This window comes from Condylura cristata, unplaced genomic scaffold (genome assembly GCF_000260355.1).
Source record: "Condylura cristata isolate star-nosed mole 26May11 unplaced genomic scaffold, ConCri1.0 scaffold00002, whole genome shotgun sequence".
Taxonomy (NCBI): domain Eukaryota; kingdom Metazoa; phylum Chordata; class Mammalia; order Eulipotyphla; family Talpidae; genus Condylura; species Condylura cristata.
Window position 1 is genome coordinate 43,257,879 of NW_004567103.1, and position 23,616 is coordinate 43,281,494.

The window sequence follows — 23,616 nt, forward strand, 5'->3', positions numbered from 1 at the left end:
GAGAGCTTTAGAGTCTTTAAATACAGTGTAACATTAGAATCATTGCAGGTTTCATGTATCTACTGTAATATGAGGAAACAGATGGGGGGAGGGGGGATTGAGGAACCAATATGGAAAACTGCAGCTCCTTAGAAAAAATATAGGTACTTCCTTCAGTTGAGTTCCTACACCAGCAAACAATACCCACAGGTCCTGGAAGCACACAGTAACACTGTGTCTGGAACCGGTGAATCTGTGTAAATGAGCAATTATCCCCAACTGGCTCCCACTGTGTTCTGGCCTCAGGCTCTTTGAATAAGGAATGTTGAGAGTAGGAATTAAAATAATGATTGGATCTATTTAAGTATAGATCCACAGCAAAACTGACTTCTTTGGGGATTTCTCAGTGTTGTATTCTTTGTGCTCCTTGTTCAGCATGAAAATTACCTACCGAAACATTTTTCCTTAATCAAAATACTTAACTATATAAACCAAGAACTAACTAAATAGCAAGAACTAACTAACTCAGTCTATTCAGAAAGGGGGATATAGACCAGCCTTTCATAATCTACTTGGCAGTGGTCTGTTCCCTTTAAAAAGCCTTGTGCTGTGTTAATTTTCCTTTGCTTTTAATAAGTAAAAAGAAAAAAAAATCCCATTTTGTAATAATGCATGACTCATTCACTGCTCGTTATCTTCCCACTGATTTTTTTTTCCTTGAGCCAGCAATGAAAATCTTACAGGAGAGGAGGGAGAAACAGACAGAGTGAGTTGAGGAATACAGTACTTAAATGCTGTTGCTTGATTTTCATTGGTTATCTCCTTTCTTTCGGTGACCAGTCTAATCCAGCCTTCCCTTCCCCCACCCTCCCTGCTAGGGGGTTCACAGGGTGTCTGTTGCTAGAAACTGATTGCAGGCATCTTTCATTCAGGATGGACATTAATAAATTGAATAGAGAAGAGAGATTTTTAAAATGTGATCTATCAGAATTGCACAGCTTTTAAAAAGGGGTAAAGATGCTAAATGTTTTGGATGTTCGCATCGACTGGTATTTCTGTTCAGACTCTTAAGTTTTCAGAAGCTTAAATCTAGAGCCCTTTAAAAAAAAAAAAAAGGAAGAAAGAATTTTTCTGGTTAGTCGACCTCTTTTTAAGAAGTGCTTCATCATCCTCCTCCACCTCTCCGGGATGTCTCTCTGCGGCTCTCTGTAGGTTAGGGTTCCGAGCTGCCTGGCAGAATGCTCATCTGTTAGCTGAACAGAGTTCATCGACAGACATAGATCAATAGAGGTTTTATTTCTTTCCTGTGAATTCAAAATGCCATCCAAAGAATCTTGGTCGGGTAGGAAAACTAATAGAGCTGCAGTTCACAAATCAAAACAAGAGGGCCGTCAGCAAGATTTATTGATAGCAGCCTTGGGAATGAAACTGGGTTCTCAAAAGTCGTCTGTGACAATCTGGCAACCTCTGAAACTCTTTGCTTATTCGCAGTTGACATCACTTGTTAGAAGAGCAACTCTGAAAGAAAACGAGCAAATTCCAAAATATGAAAAGGTTCACAATTTCAAGGTAAGAATATTGTTTTTAACCTTATAATTACTTGCAACATACAGTATTAGAGAAATATCTCCTAATGTCTTTTCAAAAGTAGGATGACTGGACTAAAATGCTGCTATTTAAGGAACAAAGATGTTGTAGGCATGATTTTATTTAAGGTCTAGCTAAAAAAATCGAATAGAATCCAACCCCTTCTCCTCGAATGCTGACTTAGTATTCTGTTTAACCCATGATGCTCAGTGGTAAAAGTCTTGACATGTTTAAGAGGCCTCCTGAAGTCATGATTTTGGTGTCATTTTTATTTGTGATGCAAATGTATCTAAATACCTTTAGGAGAGAATTAGGTCTTATCTTTGCTTGTTTCTGGTAAAAAGCTTTGGGTAAAGAGGCATGTGCTATTGCATCTGGACCAAGCAGATGGCCTGCACGTCCCACAGTTTCTGTCTTGTCTTCTCTGCTAATGAATTGACCATGACGAGAAGACAATGCTCAGCCTGGAACTAGGGCTGCTGCTGACAGCAGCAGCTTCTCCTGACTTTTTGACAATTTGCTCTACCTTTGTATAGAGTTTTTAATTGTTGTCAGTGTGTCTCACCAGCTACACTTTCATCATCAGTATAGCATTGATTCAAGCTGTGTGTAGCTCTTGCCTTATTTACAGCACAGTAAAGGCTGTAAGCGCTGTCCTTCACCATCTCCCTCAGAACATGCAGTGTGAGGCTGTGCCCAGGAACATCCGGTCTCACTCACCTGAGTGATGCATTGGCGTTTCTGTAGTAGCTTTCCAGTGCTTGTACAACTCTATGATGAAGTTCTTTAGATAAAATGGCATTAATTTTGACTTCAGGGGTACATGGTTCCAAAGGTGGCAGAGCTGGAAACCCTGATCTTCCATTTACTTAGCAGATAGGATGAACTGCAAATTTGGAAGGAATTCCTGGTGCATTCTAATTTTTAACACCAGCATTTATTTTACTTACATGCAAACTATCAACCCTCCAGGATGCTCTACTTTTACTATAGTGAGCAGATTTTTGTGATCAGATCATTATGAGCTAAAGTCCAAAATGTGTGGGACTGTGCACAGACTGCCAATTTGCAAGGTAAACGAAATAGCATTGCCTTCTCCCTCTAATTTAGACCACTCTGTGGATTCGATACCTGACAGAAATCATGTGTATCCAATGTCAGCCACATGTTCCAGTATGAACCCTAAATAATACTGGCAGGTTACTAAGCCTCAGTTCCTTTTTGCATGATACACAGTCTGGTCTTACCACATTTTTACCAGAAAAGTGATTTCAAATCCTTTTATAAAGTTATGTACATATTGTCACACAAATAGCAAGAAACCGTACTGCTTACTGTCTAGAAATGACAGGTTTTAAAATAGATGTACCCTCTGATGTATTCAGCAGAACAAATACCGTGATTAAGGGACTACATTTTAATGTTCAGTTAAGTTCTTGAACATGCTTTCTGCCAATACTGATTATACAAATCCTGGAACCAAGGTACTTGATTTTAAACAAGGATAGATTTTTGTTGGTTTTTTTTTTTTCCCCCGTTTGTTTGTTTTAGTGTTGTGTCTTCCTATAAGTCAGAATTGGTCCCAAACTTGTTTTAAAGATGTCTTCTCTGGAACTCGGAAACTAAAACCCACATGGGCTGTTTTTTAAAAAAGAAAAGTACTTATGCTCAGGAAAGAAGAATTCATGTCAGGTAGTGACTTGTATTATATATTTTAAGGGTTGCTGATAAAGTCAGAAGTTTCAGAACTTGATTCTTCCTATCGAAATTACTGTTTAAAAAATGTTTCTTTGGGGTGGCATTATAAAAGATTGGGGGCGGGGTGAGGGATGGTGATGGGGAACATCCCCAAAAGAATTCAGACTGTGGCAGCAGTTCCCTCCCACACAGATGTTCACCGAGAAGGTCACTGCTTGTGATGTGTAAGTATGTCCGGTTCAGAGGTTTACTGTGGGAAAGGCCTTGGCACTTACATAAGGATGGCCATTCACGTGGCCTGACAGCTATCCTGTGTTGGTGTAAGCGTGTTCCTGCTAATCAGGCGCCCACTCACCAAGGCCTCTTCAGCGTGGGTTTCTTGCTTCTTGAACTGCCTTGTTACATAATGCTGCTCCATGGTGCTGAGCAGCTGCCACATCTCATTTCAGAGGGTGAAGCCAAGAGTGTCTTATACCTTCAGTGAAAGCACCAAGGTGAAATTCAACTGGGTCTAACTCCAGATAGCTGGTTGTCGAGGTTCGCTGGGTCCCCTACCCCCACCCCATTTAAAAACAAAAAATTATGAAACAGGAAGGCTTCTCATTTTGCTGTGTTATGTAACAGTTTTTTCCCCCTATTGTTAATTTTTAGGATTTGATAATCTACCATAGTAAAGTAGCTCACTCTCTTAGGGAGTCACCATTTTAAAAATGTGCTGCATTCTTAAAGGAATAACTTCTTTCAAAGTTTTCAACATACATGAGAAGTTAATTTTCAAAAATCCACCTCATTTTAAGAAGTGCTCCATGTAAGTGCTAACTTCTTGAGCAGACTTAAAAGCCAAACAAGCCCCTGACATTGAGACACAGGCCCCCAACTGCACTGATGGCACCTACGTTCTGAGGCTCTCCGCATGGAGTGATCGCTGAGACGCAGCCCTCGCCCCTAGGAACTTGGCTTATCATCTGTGTGACCTTCATGGCTCTAAACCTGTTTCTACATGAGAACAACACATGGTAGCCACTACTTTTATAATTACGAATTAACCTTCAGTGATTTTTTTTTTTTCCTGAATGCATCCCCCACACTTTTTCTTGCCTAGCTGTAGAGTTCAATATGCACTTTGCCCTGATTATGGGGACTAAACAAAGCTCTCGCTTTTGTTTTGGTTCCCAAGCAGTTAGATGTTACATAAGAGAGGTTGCACTTCCATGCACCACAGAATACAGTGAGATCTCTGTTTTTACTCACTCTAAACTAAACTAGATATAACAAGAACAGAAACCTGACTACTTGGGCAAATTAAATAATTAAAAAGAGCAACATTAAGAATTTTTATAATGAGTAATCCTTTTTAAACTTTAGTTTTTTCTTAAGGCAGTCTTGATGTATTGACTGATTTGGATGCATGCATGCTGTACGTAAGTGAAAGACATGTTACTGCATCTAATGTGGCCAAGATAATGATGCACACAATGAATCCTGAAATTTGAATTGATGCTATAATTAAAGTAACTGCAGAAAATGAACTTGTAGTTTTTAATTATTGATTCAAGACCTACTAGGATAAAGCAGTTATGGGGAACCTGTCGAGTCTGGCCAGCACTCCTGCCAAGAGGAGTCTTTCTTTTGATTCACATTTGAGATTAAATACAAAGTCATCTTCCATCTTCCAGGAGGTTGCTGAGGTGACCAGCACAAAGGGAAAGAGGAGAGACACCTGCTGTATGTTCTGTAGTAGAGATCTTTTAGAAAATATGGAGTGTTCCTTTGGCCAGATATAGGTGAATGTCCAAGACAAGTGGTTTTGCAGACATCAAGGCGTTGAAGCTGTTCAGAAAGGAAGGCCCATCAGGGTCACCATGGCAAAGCTGGAAGCGCCTGTGGTGTCACCCAGCATGCACTTGGCAGTGTTGCAAACAAACAAGCAAGATTCTTGCCAAAAGAATAGATGTTCGTATTGAGCACATTAAACACTCAAGAGAGTCTGATAACTTCCTGAAGTGTGTGAAAGAAAATGATCAGGACAAAGTCAGTCAAAGGGAAAAGTAGGTGGGCTCAGCCTGCTGCACCCAGAGCAGCACACTCTGGGAGCCCAGGGCAAGGACCCACTCTCTGATTTCATGGTGGGATAGATGTGGGGGGAAACAGATAAAAAATCAATCAATAAAACTGCCTGACAGTTCTATGTAGGGACAGATACTTTATGCTGATTACATAAAAGTTTTGAAAAACTAGCTATATTTATTAGATGTGTGGAATGGCAAGGGTTGGCCTACCAACCCCACTTCTGTATTACCCCATGGGGGCACCACAGGGTACTACCATGGGGTGGTAGGGGACCCTACCACCACCTTTCCTTTATCCTGGCCCCGATCCAATAAAGCGCCTGGTAACTAGAAGCATCTGCTGAATAACTAGAGAAATGAGTACAGTACAGTATGATTTGGGGCATTGGTTGTAGTAGTTTATATTTTGAAATCACTTCTCATGGAAGCAGAAACTTTCAACAAAAAATGGATTCTTCTAGTGATCTTAAGACAGGTATTGATAGAATTTTTTTTTAACCAAACTTATGTACGTTTCTAAAAATGAAAGAACACCCAAGGTAATTTTTTTAGTTAAATATAAATATAGAGAATTTATGTTCTCATCTTAATTTTCAAGTTTCTGAGCACTTATGTTTGAATAGTATTATTGAAGAAACAAAATATTACAAAATAGAAAAGGCAGTCTGGAATGTCTCATTATTAAGCTGCAGAAATAACATCACTCAACATTGCTTCCGTTGTGGGTATAAACAGTGTCCAGTGTAAGTATAAACATTTAAAGGAACAAACATTTTTCTCCAAATTGGAGATAAAATTGAATACACATGTATGTATATGTACATACACAATTCCTGATTCTTCGTGGGGGTTCAGTTGCAAGAGAAGTGCATGGTGGGTGTTTTCTGCCCAGGGCACCCAGACTCGTGGAAGGTTGATGGAGAGAAAGTAGGAGATCACACAGTTATCTGTAGGTCCCTGTTGTTGCTATCTGGTACAATACTTATTAGAAGCCAAAATAGTTAACAGACACCACTGCTTTTTACTTTTTTCTCTGCTATTGATGAGGACCACAGAGCCATCTTTTGGGCCTGTCCACTGATTCGGCTTTGTGACCTTCTCGCCTTCACCCTCACCTGTCCTCCTTAGGAGTGGTCATGCTGACTGGGGGACCAAGGCATGACACATGTCAAGAACCAATCTCAATCATTAAGATTACTGAAAAGGTTACTGCCTGCCTTGAATAATCCAAGAAGAAATATTTTACTATATATAGAAGGATTATTTTAAATGTCTATACTAACCAAAGTGATCTGCAGATTTAATGCAAGTCCAGTGGCATTTTTTTTACAGAAATAGCAGCCATAAAAATTATATGCAACTGCAAAAGATCTTGTATCGCCAAAGCAGTCTTGAGCAAGAACAACAAAATTGGAAACATCACACTTCCTGATGATAAAGTACCTAAATAGTATGGCACTGTCATAAAGAAACATAGACCAGTGTCTACGTAGATCCCAGAAGTAAATCCATGTATTTGTGGTCAACTGATGGTCAATATGGGTGCCCAGAATGTTAGAGAGGAAAAGGATAGTCTCTTCAGAAAAAGATGTTGGGGAAAATAGGTAACTTCGTGCAAAGAAATGAAGTCTCTTCATCCATTTCTGTATATGAGAGATCAAGTACCAAAAACCATAAAGCTACCCTAGGGGGAAAGTTTTCTTGGCACTGTTTTGGATTTGACACGAAAAGCATAGACAGCAGAAACAAAAATAGACAATGATGATAGTATCAAGCTAACAAGTTTCTGCACAGCAAAGGAAACAATCACCAACGTGAAGAGGGAACCTACAAATGGAAGAAAATATTTGCAAACCATGTATTTGATAAGAGGCTGGTGTCAAAAATGTATAAGGAATTTGCACAACTCAATAGCAGATATCAAATAACCTAATTAAAAATGGGCATAGTAACTGAACAGACATTTTTCAAAAGAAGGTATACAGATAGACTTTTTTTTTCATGTGCCTGTTGGCTGTCACTGTGGAAATGCAAATTAAAACCACATACCTTTCAGGATGACTATTTTATACCTATATGTAGATAAAGTATATATGAGAATAAGTAATAGCAAGGATGTGGAGAAGCTGGACTCCTAACAAACAGTGTTGGTAGGAATAAAAGTAGAGAATCACCCTGGCACGTGACTTCCATTACAACAAAAAGTTTAGGCTGTAAACCTATAGAAAGAGCACATAAGTTCTAAAGGCACCACAATACTCTAAAGGGAACTTTTTGTACTATCATACAACCACCTTCCGTTTTGTGAATTGAAGAGATATATAATAATTCCTCTATGAACTTTTGAGGTATGAACACAACTGTGACCTCAATAAGATGGTCAAAGCACATGCCTGAAGAATACATACATGTTCTAAAATGTCACCCAATTATTTTCTACATTGGCAAGACCCTAATACTTCAGACACTTACCACTACTCAGCAGTCATTATTTATAATAATGTATAACACGAAAAATACTGTCTAAGATCTCACAGGGAAGAGAAGAGAGACATGCATATATATATATACACCAAAAAAAAAAAAAAAAGTAGAATAGGCATCTAGGAAAGACTTAAAGAGTTTACATGCGAATTATTGATTTTTTTGTTCTTAAATATTTTAACACACATCACTGCTGGTTTCTGGAAACCAAAATTTCTTTCCTGATAAACACCATACCAATAAATTGTTTCCTGAACCCTCTTAAATTACATCAAGATTCTTCTGGGTGCAAAACAGAAAATCTAGACCAGAAAGGGGAAATTATATGTGGTGTTTTTCTTCAACTGTATTCTTACATCCTAACTCACTCAATGTGTTCATATTTTATGGCTCTATGGGACTTTAAATATGTACATTTACAGGCAAAGAACACTATGTATGTAACTTTTAAAGAAATGACTTTAGATTTCTTTGTTAACATTTTTAAGTAAGGGTTATTTTCAGCATAGTAAAATGTTAACAAAAAGTTTTTAAAAAGCAGGAGGCAGGGTAAGAAGGGAAGAGAAAGTACATTATAAACGGAAAGGCTACAAGGCTCTTCTCTGAGGCTATGCAAGACAAGTTCAAAGTACTCAACAGCTACAAAACGATCAGCCTAGAATTCCATGTCCAGCAAAAATATCCACGAAAATAAAAATATTTGTTTTTTAAGCAAAAGGACAATGAATTCATTACCAGGAGACATACCAGGAACATGAAAGTATTTACTCAGAGGAAAAATTATACCAGATTGAAGTTTAAATGTAGACGAAAGAATGACAGAAGTAGTAATTGTGCAGGTTAATCTAGATGTTTTTTTCTTCATTTTACTCTTTCGCAGATAATTGACTGTTTAAGCAAAGGTAGTAATATATAGTTTATACAAATAAAATATGTGATAGCATGAAGTACGGGGGGGAGAATAGATGTTAAGAGTCTTACATTATCCGTGAGTTGATGTAATGCATTCGAACGTGGGCTAGTAAGGTAAAGATGTAGTATGTAAGACAAGTGATAACGGAATATATAAGACAAAAGGTGGCACTTTATACCCACCCTACCAGTAGTTACAATTAGATGTAAGTGGCCCAAATACTCTTAAAAGGCAGAGCTTATCAGACTGGATTAAGGCAAAACAGATTCAACTTTATGTGATCCACAGGAAACCTACTTAAAATACAGACACCATGAGGTATAAAGATATACCACACAGACAATACGTCAAAGAAAATTGGAGTGGATGATTTTATATAGTTTTGAGAACAAGGAATATTGGCAATAAAGGGTAAAATTCATCAATAGGACATAGCAAATTGGAAATCATATGTACCAAATATGAGGCCCAAAATATAAGTAGTATCTAAATTGAGAAATGGACAAATCCACAATTATAAATGGATTTCTCTCAGTGTTAGGATAGACATGTAGATATAAAAGGGTTGAATAACAGCATAAACTGTTATTAATAAATTTGACCTAATATCTAGCCTATTCCATCCAAGAACAGGGGACTACACAAGATAACATAGAAGATTCACCAAAATATAAAACATACCCTATTATAATAGAATCAAATGTATATCAGTAACAAATGTGGAAAATTCCTTACATATTTAGAAGTTAAACAACTTATTGCTAAGTAACTCATGAATAAAAGAAACCACAGGAGAACTTTTCACCTCAATAAGTTAGCAAAAAGTGATCCATTTTGACCAAGTATTAGAAGTAGGAAACTCTGAAGATCAGTGATCAACAACATAGAAGAAAAACAAGAGAAAACCGGGATCTTTTACTAACAAAAAGAGTTTTAATTACTACATAGTTTGATAATTGCTTGTGCATGTTAATCAGATGTTTCATGAATGAAGGTCTGCTGACTATAAATTTCTTTAGATGGCACTTTTACAGCCAAGTCAAAGAGAAAGTAAAACCTCATTGTGTGGCAACATTAGTGCAGACTGAGAACTGGGGGGTTAAAACTGGGTTCAGTTTACCTGCCTATCATATGGACTAAGATGTTATCTGTCACTCAGCCGTGGACTGAACAGTGTGGTAATGCAATCAAGTTGGGTCACCTATTTTCTTTTCCTCTTACACCTGTATAATTAACTTTGGTGGTTGGTACCTTATAGTTCGGACTCATTGTGTTGAATTTTTTTTCTTCTATTTGATGCAAAATTATTTATCCCAGTAATGACACTTAAACTTTCAAAGTAGAACTATTTAGCCTATAGTCTTTGATAATTTTAAGACTTAGCCATGATGTAGACAGAGCTGTAGACAATAAAATTATAAAATTATAGTTAAACACCCCTATTTTGAAAAGGAAATACATTTGTTGTTATATAGTTTATCATAAACATGTACCTGGTGATATGATCAAAAATAAGCAAAAGGAATGCCTTGAAAAGTGATGCTACTAGTACTAGCATTTGATCCTTAGGCTCCAAATCGATTGCTCTCTGTAAGGGTTCACCTTCTGCTCAGTACATAACATTACATGAGAAAATGAAGTTGTATTCTAGCATGGTTGTGTGAGATTCTAAGCAAATTTGTCTGTGCTACGTGAGCTCACCTATGAATTCAGATGGCCAGGTAGAGGGAAGGCAGATAAGTCAGGAAGGAGGTCATAGAGATCTGACTAGTGTCACTAAAGTCTGACCACACGTCAGATTTTTCCTGTACTTTTCTCTTGTTTAAGGGGATGTCACTTATTTGAGGTATGGCCAGTATATGTCTAGCAGTCTTTTATGGCATCTCCCTCAATTTTGAACAGTTTCTCATTCTTGTAACATGAGGTCACTCACTTTTTGCCATTTTTCATCCTTTCAAAATGATACGTGCGTGGCAGCTCCCTGTGTGGGTAAGTAGGTGCCTCCGGGAGGCCCGAGAACGGCTTCCCTGTGCCCTGGCTGCAGTAGTGGGGGAGGGAAGTGCGCACAACTGTGTCTTCTCAGCTCAGTCCTTTGCCTTAGGCACAAACGGCCTCCCAACTGCTGCTGTTGGCTGGGGTGCCCCTTCTCCAGTTCCAGGAACTCGGCAGCAGCAGAGCTCACCTCCAGCCATGTTTCCACAGCCCTCTGCATGCCTTTGCTTCCCCTGCCATGCCCACCATGTTATACACCTGCCCCATCAGATCGAGAGGTGGGGGCACAGCCAGCAGAGTGTCAGTACTGGGGGCGTAACTGTACCCAAACTTTGCTTTGATTGTTTTCCTCAAGAAGTGTATGGCCACTGGTACTTTGACCAGCTGTAATTAAATAAGGCTGAAGATATTCCTATTTAAGTACCCCTTCCCACCTTTTTCCACAAGGACACAATTTTATCTTTGTTTCTAATTATAACAACTCATTTGCATTCTTTCCATGACTTCATAATATAAATCAAGATACTTAAGTGTCAAAATTGGAATTAAAATTCTCAATTACAAATATTTTGAATCAAAAGGTTTCAGACCATCTTGGTGAGACTAAAATTGGTTCTGGTTGCCCTAAAGACTAAAAAAAAAAAGAGAGAGAGAGAAAGCCTTTCCTGCCCAGCTGCCTGCCTGCCTACCTACCTTCCTTTCATTTTGATTTTGATCATCTGTTCTCTCCCTTCATCACCCAGCACCACACTAGAGAACTGACTCATCAGAGTCTCCCAAATGAAGAACGACAGCTGAAATGTCATTGCCACCTTCCCAAGCAAAATTTCATATTCCCTAATGTCCTTAGCGCCTGCAACACAGTTTACATTTGCTGCAGGCTTTGCAGGCTTGCTCCTGGCCATTTGCATGCAGACTTATTTCTGAAGCTAGTGCATGATTTGGAAGAGATAATGAAGATAGGCTGAGTTTGCCTTTATCCTCCCACAGCATGGATTTCTTCTCTACTGTCACACTGACACTCACATTAGAGATGTGACTGTCAGAAACATGATGAGAGCAGGTGGCCTGCTGGTTTTCCCACAGAAGCAGGGTTTTGATCAATATAGACAGTCAGTGCCCAAGCAACAGATGCCACTTAAACTGTGCCCAGGGGCACCTCATAGGCCACCCAGCTTTCTCCCAGTCCATCCTTCCCAGCTTGGTTCTGACCACTCACTGCCTTTGTTGTAACAGACTTTTAGTGTCCATTAATTACTTCAGGTTTATCTCCATTAAGGTGACTTATGTGAAGGGAGCTGTTTTATAGGCAGGACACAATCTCCAGTGCCCTGGGACCTGGTACCGAGGGTGTCACTTTTCCAGTTGCAGAGAAAAGGCTGCCAACTTGGTTACAGTGTCCTTTGTTCATGAGGGTGTAATTTACTTTTGTTTCATAGGTTATAGCGTTGAAGGTGACCTAGAACCTGGTCTGTAGCCAGCTTACCAGGTTGCTTTTCAGTCCATCCCTGACCTCAAAGAAATAGTGCTGTTTATAAAAGGGATTGGTTACTCTCCTGCCTTATATAAAGCAGTGTACGTTGCTCAGACAGCAGGAACACATTGGCTTCTGCTGCCAAGACAGTAGCTGAAGGGTTGGAGATGTCATAGAATAAAGTCAGATTCTACTAACATCTCATTCATCACAAGACCACTCTCCATCAGCCTCGACTATAGCAAACACGAGAAGCCAGAAGTTGGGTTTTTTTCTAAAAGACCTTCAAGAGAAAGATAGACAACACAATTTCGTGGTCTATATCCAATGCTAGCAAACGTCTATGAATTTTCAGGTTTCCTAATCTGAGACTAGGAATTCAATAGCTGGAAAAGAGAAAGGGATGGGGAAGGAAGAGAAAGCACAGCCTTGGCGAATGAGAAGAGATGAGCAACCAAAAGTTTGGAGCATTTCAGAACAAAAGTCTTACAAAGTTGACACATGGAAAATGTCAACAAGCACATTAATCGAGTGTTGTAAAGACATCAGTAACTGTGATTCCCTGAATGCTGACCTGCTGCAGACCTCAGAAGTGCCTCCCGCATGACAGGGTGTTCCAAGCAAGTAGCTCCCTAACCCAGGGTCCCGGCCCCTGTGAGCCATCCAGGCCTCCTGCCTTCCCCATACACCCAAGCTGCTTCTTAGCCTTCTCCTTAGCAGAAGGAATCCGCAAGGTACAAATGCTGCCCTTTTAGTTGTGCTAGGAACACTCATTCCATTCTGATTTAATCACATGTGACATAATTAAAATACAACCATGTCCACTAAACGAAGTAGTGTGCAGAAGATAGCACCTGTCTCCACAGTGCCAGCGAGAAAAGCACAACTGAAAAGTACTCAGATGTGCAATTTGTACAATTGATGTTTAAAATTAACTTTTTCGGAATGATTAAAATGTGTGATCTAAACATCACTGATAATATAAAGCTGCACGTAAAAACACTTTTCGATAAAATTCAAATATAGAACAATCACCCCTGTGAAAAAGAAAACGTATGCCCTTCTCTTTAATGTGCTTAACACTGATAACAGTTTGATTTCAGTATCTTCCAGGGAAGAAAGTTGCCTTCAAGTCCAGTATCTCTGAGTTTCTGGCTAGTTCCAGTTCCTATCCCCCACTTTCTCCGAACCCTTTTTCCAGGACTCGAACTCACTCCTAGTGCACGGACTGTCCACTGACCTCCCTTCGCTTCCAGTGCGGGCCCCCGATTTTCTTGGAGCAGCCTCTAGCCAGTGCATCTCACTCCAGTGCTCAGTGCACAGGCCTGACCAGCTCCCCTAGCCAACTGCACTCCGGTCCGGGAGGCTCAGCACTGATCCCTGAGGCCCGAGGCTCGCCCTTCTCCCAGCTGCCCTCACACTCGTCAGACTTTCAGTCACGTTTCTGCACATGGTATTTCATGGGGAAAACTAAGGCCAGTTCTGGAGCCAGTATCCTCGCTGCCTTTGTGGATGACATCTGAATATCAGAGAATAAAAATGATTAATTAACAGATAAAATTTATCTCGTGATGTCAGAGACTTTTAAAAGCTGAAATATGCTATTATCATAGTCATAGACGTCACCAAATAATCAAAATTGAAGAAATACAAGTTTTAGCTATAAAAAAAAATCAGAAATGAATCCAGCCAAACCATATTATACAAATAGAAGTTTAGCCTGCTTCTGGTCCTTCAAGGCCTGTTTCTAAGAAGAGTTTCCCAGAGAACTTTATGCTAGCTACCATGTGGTTTACAAAATAAAGTAACAGCAAAAGTAGCCCCAAATGGCCCCTGATATACCTTTATAAAAAGTTGAACAAGAATGAAATATATAATTACATTCTGTGATCCCTAAATTCAAGATCACTGAGCAAACAGTTAAATCCTTTCTTCAGTATATGTAAGATGAAGAAATATCCAGAATTTCAAAGTGCTGCAGTCACATCTGCTTTAGTGAAAGCGAGAAGAGGAATTGGTTCTACCATAACATCTTAGTACTGATTTTTTTCCTAGCTTATTTCTGGTTTAGCTCTCCTGATACAACATTAAGACTCTCTGTCCTAAGTTAACTGACAAGTCTAAAAGTCTCCTGGGGCTTCCTCCACACTTGTATTCCATTTTTACTGCCCTTACCAAATGAAGTGATACTGGATTATCCAGAGATCTATTAGCAACCCACAAGCCAGTTTGTGTCTCAAAGACTTTACCTAAAAATAACTTTACGATTCTATAGCTACTTCATGATTAGATAATTTTTGAAAAATCTGAGTCATTGCTATTCTATTTCACTCAGTCCTCTCACAGGGAAGCAAGATCGTATTCTCTACCCAGTTTTATCCACTCAGAGGAACATGGACAAGCACAGAGACATCACAGACTAATTGAATGTTGATCTTGGACTCCACTTCGGGAGGTCCAGGAAATGCTCTCCATTTACGGGCTCTGCATGCCATTAACCAGAAGCAACTGTGTCTGCATTCCTGACACTTTTCCATAAAAGACATAGAAAGGACTAGGGCCTTCTTTTCAAAATCAGTGCAGTTTGTACTCTGCTCACTTGGCACCAACCAGAGTCATAAGCACATACCTACTGGGAACACACCGGGTTTCCACTGCAGCCTTATTTGGCATTTTGGCCAACAGTAGTAGTGTGAATTCTGATGTACCATCTTGTGTTGACTCTGATATGTACGTACTTTTTCCTTTTAACATCTCTGAAATTGGAATTTATCTCATCACCAGTGACTGGCCCAAATTGACATGGTTTTTCTAAATGTGTATGTCTAATATTCAACGTAAGTCACATTCGGTAGCATCTTAATTTTGAAGAAATGTTGTATCTTAATTACTTGGTTCCTAAGACTTATTTGGTCAATAATAAAAATGATAATCTTGGCTGTGAATTTCATTAATCTGTCCAAAATCTGCAATAGCTTTGGCAGATACTTAATGTTGGAGTCATAACTGACATTTTATGCTATTCTCGTGTATTATTGTTTTGTGCAGGACGAAATATATACAAGAAATTATCTCAAGTAAATAATTTGATACATATCAGTGGCTTCCTTGTTTCCTCTCCCTTTTAAATTATTTCAGTGCATTTTCAGTTAGTATTGACTTAGAAATTTAAATTGTTACTGATAATATTTTGTTACTTCTCCATTCTATTGTATTTTTTCATCTGAATTAAGTTAGAAAGTCTCATAAAGTCTTTGGTAAGTATCATTTGAACCATTTCTCCTTTGAGGATGCCTTTTTCATGGATAAAGAAATCAAAATGCAGAGACTCTTATGAGCTGGAATAATCAGTAATTACTATACTCAACAGGGCTCCTGATTAACTGCTGCAGTTTCTAAAATTATATTCACTCTCTTAGCTAACATAAAAAGTACCAAGTGGCTTTAAACAGAAATTGGCCCTTTGTGATGCCTCCGTTGTGACCAATCACTTACATATTTCCCTATATTATTTGTGACCCCCTCCCTCTGACTCCAGAGGCAGAAGGTGGATCATATGACAAAACTTTACAGGCCCCAAAGTACACCACTCCTTGCCTCCTTTACACCAAAGTATTCAGAAAGTTCCAGGATTTGTATTACACATTGCATTTTTGGTGTGTCCTGGATACTAACTTCCAATGGGGTGAGTAGAGGCTTCTCCACACCAGCTTGCAATTCAGAGACACCAGCAGGGGATTGAGGACTTAAACTCATTTCTGACACTGTTTACCTGGGAAGAGTCTCAGGTTCCACAGGTGAAGGGCTCCGTCACCCAACAGCCCTCCACTTCAAAGATTGTCTGAAAGCCCCGGTAAAGCCCATGCTTCTGACCAACCAAGTTACAGATCAGAGCCCCCCTCTCTCCTCAGACTTCAAGTGCCTGTCACAAGCCTCTTTCCAGGACACCCACCTCAGATTTGGTTATTTTGCTAGAATGACACACACAACTCAGGAAGTCCATTTGCTCACTCTATCACCAACTTATTGCAAAGGACTCTAAAGGATGCTAATCAACAACAAGGTAGTGAGATGCACGGGGCAAAGTCTGAAGAAAAGGAGCATAACTCTTTGCCCTGACCAGGCCCACTGTTCTCTCCAAATCTTCACCCATTCTTCAAACTGGAAATACTCGAACTATAGTCTCTTGGCCTTTTATGGAGGCTTCATCTAGGCATGCTTGATGAACCCATCGGCCATTGGCAGTTGAACTCAATCTCCATAGATGGGGTAAGACAGAAGTTCTAACCGAACTACTCAAGTTGGTTTTTACTGGTAACCAGTCCCTACCTCGTGTTTACCAAAATTTAAAGCTAATGTTCATAACATTGCAAATGACAACTTCAATGCTTAAAATAATTTCAAGACTTTTGGGGGTGCTGTCAGGCAAAAACTGTGGATAAAGACCAGCTATCTACGAGAAATATATATTTTGTCATTCAGCTGCCACCAAACATGTGTTTCTTGTAAATCACAGTATCATGCACATAGGGGAGACTACTTAACTGCCTGAGGAGACTGTTTGGAAAGTTCCACTGTGGAAATTGTTTTCAAAAGTAGATTGCAGGATATTGATTTGGTTTGTCACCATTTCTAAAACAAAGGAAATCAAAAGCAAAAGAAATGTTCATTGCTTGTCCGTCTCTTTCCACCAGGGTTTTTAAAAATGTTGCCATGTCTCCTCGCCAGCTCAGACTGGCTTGTCTGTTAGCACTTCACGGGAAACTGACTCTTTTTCCCTGGGTCTCTCCTCTGACCACTGTCGTTGCTCTTTCCAGGTCCACACCTTCAGAGGGCCACACTGGTGTGAATACTGCGCCAACTTCATGTGGGGACTTATTGCTCAGGGAGTGAAGTGTGCAGGTGAGAGCTCTTCCCTTTTCCCTCCACTAAGTTATGGAATTATAAAAAGTTGTTAGAAGGAAGGAGACTCACTGCGAATGCACCTACAATGGCTGGATCCAGGTTTGCTCTTAGCAAAGGTGCAGTAGGCAACATTCTGAGGCAGCTGCTTTGGAAATTGCTCCTCTAGCTGCCCTTAATTTTCTGCCCTGGGCAATAGATAGGGATCTGTTATGCTCCATTAAAAAGAGAGCAATGGATTTTTTTTTTAAGTCTGATAAAAGGAGATAACTGGTATGTTTAACTTTCATCTTTGATGTTGTCATAACTAAACTTATAAAAATGATTTTTTTTAAAGAAGCAGTGTACAGAGGTCTTTGATTGTTGCCTTGGAAACTGAATTTTAAGGATAACTTGTTAAGTGGGATTGTTCTTAGTAAATTTTTTGAGAAACCGAATTGAAGCTTTAAAAATCTGAATTTATCTGCAAAGAGAGTTACCGGGTTCTGAAGAAACCCATAGTCACTAATATTTGTGACATTTTGAAATACCGAATATACCAGATCCTTTTTATAAGATGATCTTTAGACTTAAATTTAGGAACTTTAAGATGCATGCATAAAGAAGAAAACAGCGTGCATTTATTGAGCTGCCTTCTGAGCTGAGTCGCTGTGCATATGCAAAACTCACTGGTTAGGATGACTTCACTGAGTACTAGCCATTTGTTCAGCTCCCCTAAATTCCAGCATAGACTTGAAAAGAATCCTTTACATTTTAAACATACAGTGTTTGGTTATATAAGTTTCTGTTATTTAAATTGTAAAACTAAAAAATGCCACTTGACATGGCTTTTATCATGAAGCTTAACACTAAGACAGTGTAGTTAAGTAAAGCATTTTTAAATGATAGCTATAGTAACTCTCAATTTACCATTTTTTTCTTCTGTAGCATGATTTTTGATGAAATGTTTTTGTTCACTATATACCGAAACTCAGGGGTCTGATTTTCCTTTTTTCTAAAATGCATTCTTTGAATAGCAAGGGGCAGCACACAGGTAAATGTTCTAAGTCGCCCTTCTCTCAGTAATGTCCCTTAGTGTCACTAAGGTGTGATAACATTCCAAGCACACAGTGGCTAGACAAGCCCGCCAAAAGACCTCCAAGCCACAGAGAGGGATAAGAACTGCCCAACTGTTGCAACTTTGAGCTGCACAGAGGGGTCTGTCCAAGAGAGTCAGCCGAAGTCCTATTCCTCTGCCTCCCAGAGGGACGCCGGCCCCTTCACATGTGTCTACCCAGAGAGGAAAGGAAGGCAGAGTCACCTGGCTGGTGGCTCCCAATTGTCAGAAGGAGGAACTGTCACTAGGAAGACTGTGGCTGAGGCTCTGACCTGGCGAGGAACTGAGGGAGTGTGAAGTGTTGATACAGAGATGTTAAGACCATTGACATGGGTACGATTTTTCAGAGATGAATGGAATGCTCTTTCCAAAGCACACATCACCTGCTCTAGAAAAGATGGTTTCTATTAGCCAGATGGACCTTTATGACACAGCCTCTGCTACAGGAGAGGGAAAGAGGCACCCCAGAACCAGCCTGAATAGGTCCTGTCACCCACCACATCAAGATAAAACATAGAAGACCTTTAATGGAAAGGAACATGAATACAATTAGTGTGCAATACAGAAAAGACAAAAGAATAACGTTTCCAAATCTGGCATTCAAAATTATCCATCCCCTTGTGGGTAAATGTCCAGCTAAATAGGACTGGCCCAAAGCAAGGCCTGAAAGCCTCCCTTAAAGTACCTTCCAGCAGGGACCCATGGAAAAGGGTCAAAAACAGCCAGACAAGTCTGAGAGAAAAAGAGCAAAGTCAAAACCAAGATGAAAGTGGCCAGAGTGAACCTTCCCACGGGTCTCTCACCCACATCTGTTTCAACCAGGACCAAAAGGTCAAGTGCATCTCTGCTCCATGTGCCTCCTCCAGGTCTTCTTCTGGTCTCCAGCCTGCTTCCTTTCTTTCTCAGTCTCCTCTCCAACTGCTACTCCTACCTGCTCACCTACTCTCCTTTAGGGGCTGGGCAGGGAACTTGGAATATCCCCTTTTCCTGGGGCCACCAGCTGAGACCCAATTTCCTAAATATTTTATGACTATCACCAACTTAAATGATTGTATTTTACTATTGTATTGATACTGATATGTATCATCTATGTTTTGAAAGAGTAAAGGTCATCTGGGTAAGAATTCTGAGTTATCAACAAGGAACAGATACAACATATGAGTAATCTTTAGCAATAATGACACCATCCTAGATCATATTTGAAAGAAATGTGTTGGAACATGTACCGTAATAATAAAGGAAAGGGAGAAGGTTATTTACCCCACAGAACAGCTGTCCACATCAATAGCCTGATTCACGATTCTTGTTGTGAAGGGTAGGAATTGAAAGAAAAATCTTGACATATTTCATTGTATCTTGTCTTTTAAAAGCATTGTATTCTTTGTGATTTGAATTCAAATGCAATTTGAATATCCTTGTGTATCTTAAGAACAAATCAATCCACTTTTGAAGCAGAGAGTTGGGGTTTGAATTCTATTTTCTCTGGCAACTAATTACATTTGCATTGACCAAGAGATTCTTAGAGGTGTCTGGCCTTTCAGCAGCCAACTTTATCTAAAACAGAATGCAAGGAATTAGAATTAAGAACAAACCCTGGTAGACTGAGTAATGGCTCGCCACAGATGTCCACTTCCTAACACTTGGATGGCAAAAGGGACTCTAAGGATGTTAAGGCTGTAGTGATACAGAGATTATTCTGTGTTGTCAGGGTGGGGCCAGATTAATCACAGTCGCAAATGTGCTTCTAAAAGGAAAGCAAGAAAAGCAAAGAAAAAAAGTTAAGGACAGAAGCAGAGGTCAGAGAGGAAAGACTGGTACTATGCACAGTCAAAGCCAGTGGCTTTGAAGATGGAGAAAAGGAGCCATGAGCCAAGGAACCCTGCAGCCTCCAGAAACTGAAAAAGGAAGGGAAGAAAAGAAAGATCAGATTCTCCAGAAGGAACATTGGCCTGCTAACACCCAGTGATTTTTATCCCAGTGAAAGGATTTTGGAGTTCTGACCTCTAGAACTTTAAAAAACCACTTTGTTTTAAGCCACTAAGTGTGTGGTAATTTGTTACAGCAGCAGTAGGAAACGAACATATAGTCACAAAATTTAAAGCTATTACTTCCAAAGAAAAATAGTATACTGCTGTCAGAAACACATGTATTTATCTGCTTTTGCTCCCTAAGATAGCTTACTTAGTTCTGGTTTCTTTTTGCAAAATCTACCAAAGCAAAAGAGAGCTGGTCAGGAATTTTTAAAAGTATTTACCTAAAGCAGCAATTTCATAACCCACCACTATTCTCTTCAAAAAGTAAATATTATGTTGGGTAGTTTCCAATCCCTAGCATGGCAGAACTGCTGTAGGAATCAGACTGAATCCAGCCAGCAAGACAGACAGAGCTCCAGGCTTGCTACTGAGCACTCCACAGCTGACACAACAGTGGGGAAAGCAGGGACAATGGTCACCCGAGCCCTGTCATTAGACATTGACTTCAAAATCCAGCAACACAAAATTCCATAGCTGGCACTGAACATAGTCTCATCTACCAAAGTCTCCCTCTGTAAAGTGAGTAAAACTATGCTCCAAGGGTGTAGCAGCCACAGGAGTGATGTTACTCCTGCTAACTATGAGCCTGGACCAGTCCAGGCCAAAGGATGATTGTTACGCAGGTGGAATGGTTTCCCAAAACCATGTGAAATATAAGCCTGTAGATCCACGTAATCTACGTAAAACATCCCCCAATAACAAAGACCATTATTCCACCCTTGTTCCTAAATTATCTTCATTTTAGCCCTACTAGGAGTGAGCCAGGTAATACTTGTTGTCCATGTCCATTGAGTATTGCTTTTCAAAACGGTTTCATTTTCCCAGTGTATCCTCCTCATTAGCGCTTGCCTGCATGAGGAAATGGCAGTATTTATTCAAGTATACAAGTCCGTAGCTTTTAGGTTGAAGAAAGTTAATGGAAGTACTTTTAGTTACTGCTTTGATTAACTACCTGAAAAGGTACGCTTGCCTTTACACATCATGAGAAGTTGGTTAGACTAGCTTAAAACCTGCATGTAGCTCATTTTAATTGAAAGCAAAAGTTATATAAATATCTCAAAGAACAAGCTAGTCTTAATTTTGTTTGTGAAAGTAATGCATATTAAATGCATATTAAAATGAACTATTCCCATTTTTCCTGAGTAGGCTTGGGGGACTGGGTTTTAAACAACTAAGATATGTTTTAAAATAAATTTTATTTACCATTATTTTAAATAGAATACTCAGGCAAGAATGAATAATTATTGTTCCTTCAAAATACATATTAACACACCCCTTAATCCCATCAATGATGTCAGCTGTTTCAAAATATATGAATATATGTTTCTGTTCTTTCTAGTTATAAAGTATACATGATTTTTGGAAAAATCGGAGTATCCCAAAGTTAATAGGCCAAGTAATAGGAATATTTTATTAATAAAGGACAGAAGAAAAAGTGATTTCAATTTTTCATTCCTCCTTTCATATGTTTATCCTGTGCTTATTAACTTGAACTGGAAAGGGAGACTGGTTTAATAGCAACATAAAAATAACCTACCAAACCCAGAGATACAAAAAATGAAATGATCTTTTATGGACTTTTTGCATTTATAGTATAGAGCTTCCCTTGGAGAAATGGAACTATATAGAGTTATATGACTTTAATAAATAAGTATGAAAACCAAATAAAGTCTTAATGGCAAAATGAAATATTGATATACTGCTGGTCCCTGAAGCAGAAATTTTCAGAGAAAGCTTAGGGCTGGTATATTGCACTGTGAACTTAGGAGATATAAAGAATCTTTAGTTTAATGACTGCCTTATTTTTTAGTCTTCTGAAGGACTTCATGTCCAATCCTGCCCAAAATTTGGCGTTTGAAGCTTATTTCCAAAATTAAGCATAATATATTGTCCCATAAACTATGGGACATCTTACTCAGTTTAAGAATATGGGTTTTTAAAACATTTCCCATTTTCCTGAAATACATAGATCTCAGCTCAGTCCTCACTTCATCCACATTTTGCTGAGTCACAAATAGACCTAGGAATCTAGTCATGTTTAAAATGGGAGATAACTTTAAAGAGTCAAAGGAAAAAGTTAACATCCAACCATTAGCGCTAGTCAGATGTTTCGATATTATGAGGCTATATCAACATTGTTTTGTTTTGCTTTCTACTGGATTTCCATTTAGAATTTATACATGGGAGAAATATGACAAAATAAAAATATAACAGATAGTGTTATCAATGCTTTTTAAAAGTCCTTGGGAAATCAGTCAACTACTGATCTCTGTGGCAGACTCATTTGGGTAAAATATAACAGAATCTCTTAAACTCAAGTATATATACAGTGAGTAATAGCTACAATATACATTATTGTATAAGAGGTTGAAAACAGCAATTTCTCTTCAAGGCCAAAAGTAGGAACTCAGAGTAAATCGTATCCTCGGTAGGAGGAACACAGACTGAAACTCAGGAAGTCAAGGTTAAATCTCAGGTCTAGCCATCACTGACTGAATCACTTGAATAAACCAAGCTTTGTTGTCCTTGTGAAATGAAGGCACTGGGTATGTTAGCAGCACTCCTTTCCAACTCAGTCTGTGGCCTCTGGTGCCCACTTAGAGTGTGAGGCACCTCCATATTCTTAAGATACTATGTAATAGGTCTTCTGTTTCTGGACAAAATGAATAAATATATTTAGTTGTACTCCTCACAATTATGTAACAAAAGATCCTGGACAAAACAAACGTCAGCTGTCAGAAGACTGAAAATTGAGAAAAGGCAGAAGAAAAGAAGGAACCATGGAATTCAAGGAGCACAGCAATGAGTTGCCTGCTAGTATTTTGGGTTTGGGTTTTTTTTTGTTTTGTTTTGTTTTTTGTTTTGGCTTATCTATGTGTATTCCACCTTTAGTGGAATACACTAAAGGTGGAAGTTCATAACCCATAAATGCCAACAGGCATAGACAAAAAAAAATAATAATCCAAGAAACGCCTCCACTTCTAGCCAGAACACTAGCCCTCCCTTGGCTGTTCAGCACCCTCTCAACCTAGGTCTCTGGGCATAGCTCTGTATTGAGCCCTGCTTTGCAATAAGGAGGTAGCTGAGACTGATCGGGACTCTGTTAGGCCCACTCTACAGTTCCATGCAGGATAGCATGGAACGCAACAAGGATTGTGGGAAAGCCCAGACTTCCATCTCCACCCACTGTAAGTAGGTGGTAGCTCTTCCCAGAGTGTGGGGTAGAGCCCTGCAGCTTAAGGCGGGTACAGGTGGGCAGGCAAACAGAATGCAATAGTGACGACTTTGCCAGCTGGCTTGACATTTCAACTACAGCCCAAAAAGGTAAGCCGGAAAATGCATGGAAATCTAAACAGGCTAGCTCAACGTCTTAAATATTTAAATTGCAA

At 39.3% G+C, this 23,616-nt stretch overlaps 1 protein-coding gene across 1 annotated transcript in view; it reads left to right on the plus strand.

Annotated features, from left to right (window-relative positions):
* CHN1 (chimerin 1) overlaps positions 1-23,616 on the plus strand; it is a 154,011-nt gene that overhangs the window by 116,881 nt on the left and 13,514 nt on the right. Inside the window, exons 7-8 of the mRNA XM_004674510.2 lie at positions 1,471-1,548; positions 17,014-17,098. Coding sequence (XP_004674567.2) covers positions 1,471-1,548; positions 17,014-17,098 — 163 coding nt within the window. The remainder of the gene's footprint in view (positions 1-1,470; positions 1,549-17,013; positions 17,099-23,616) is intronic.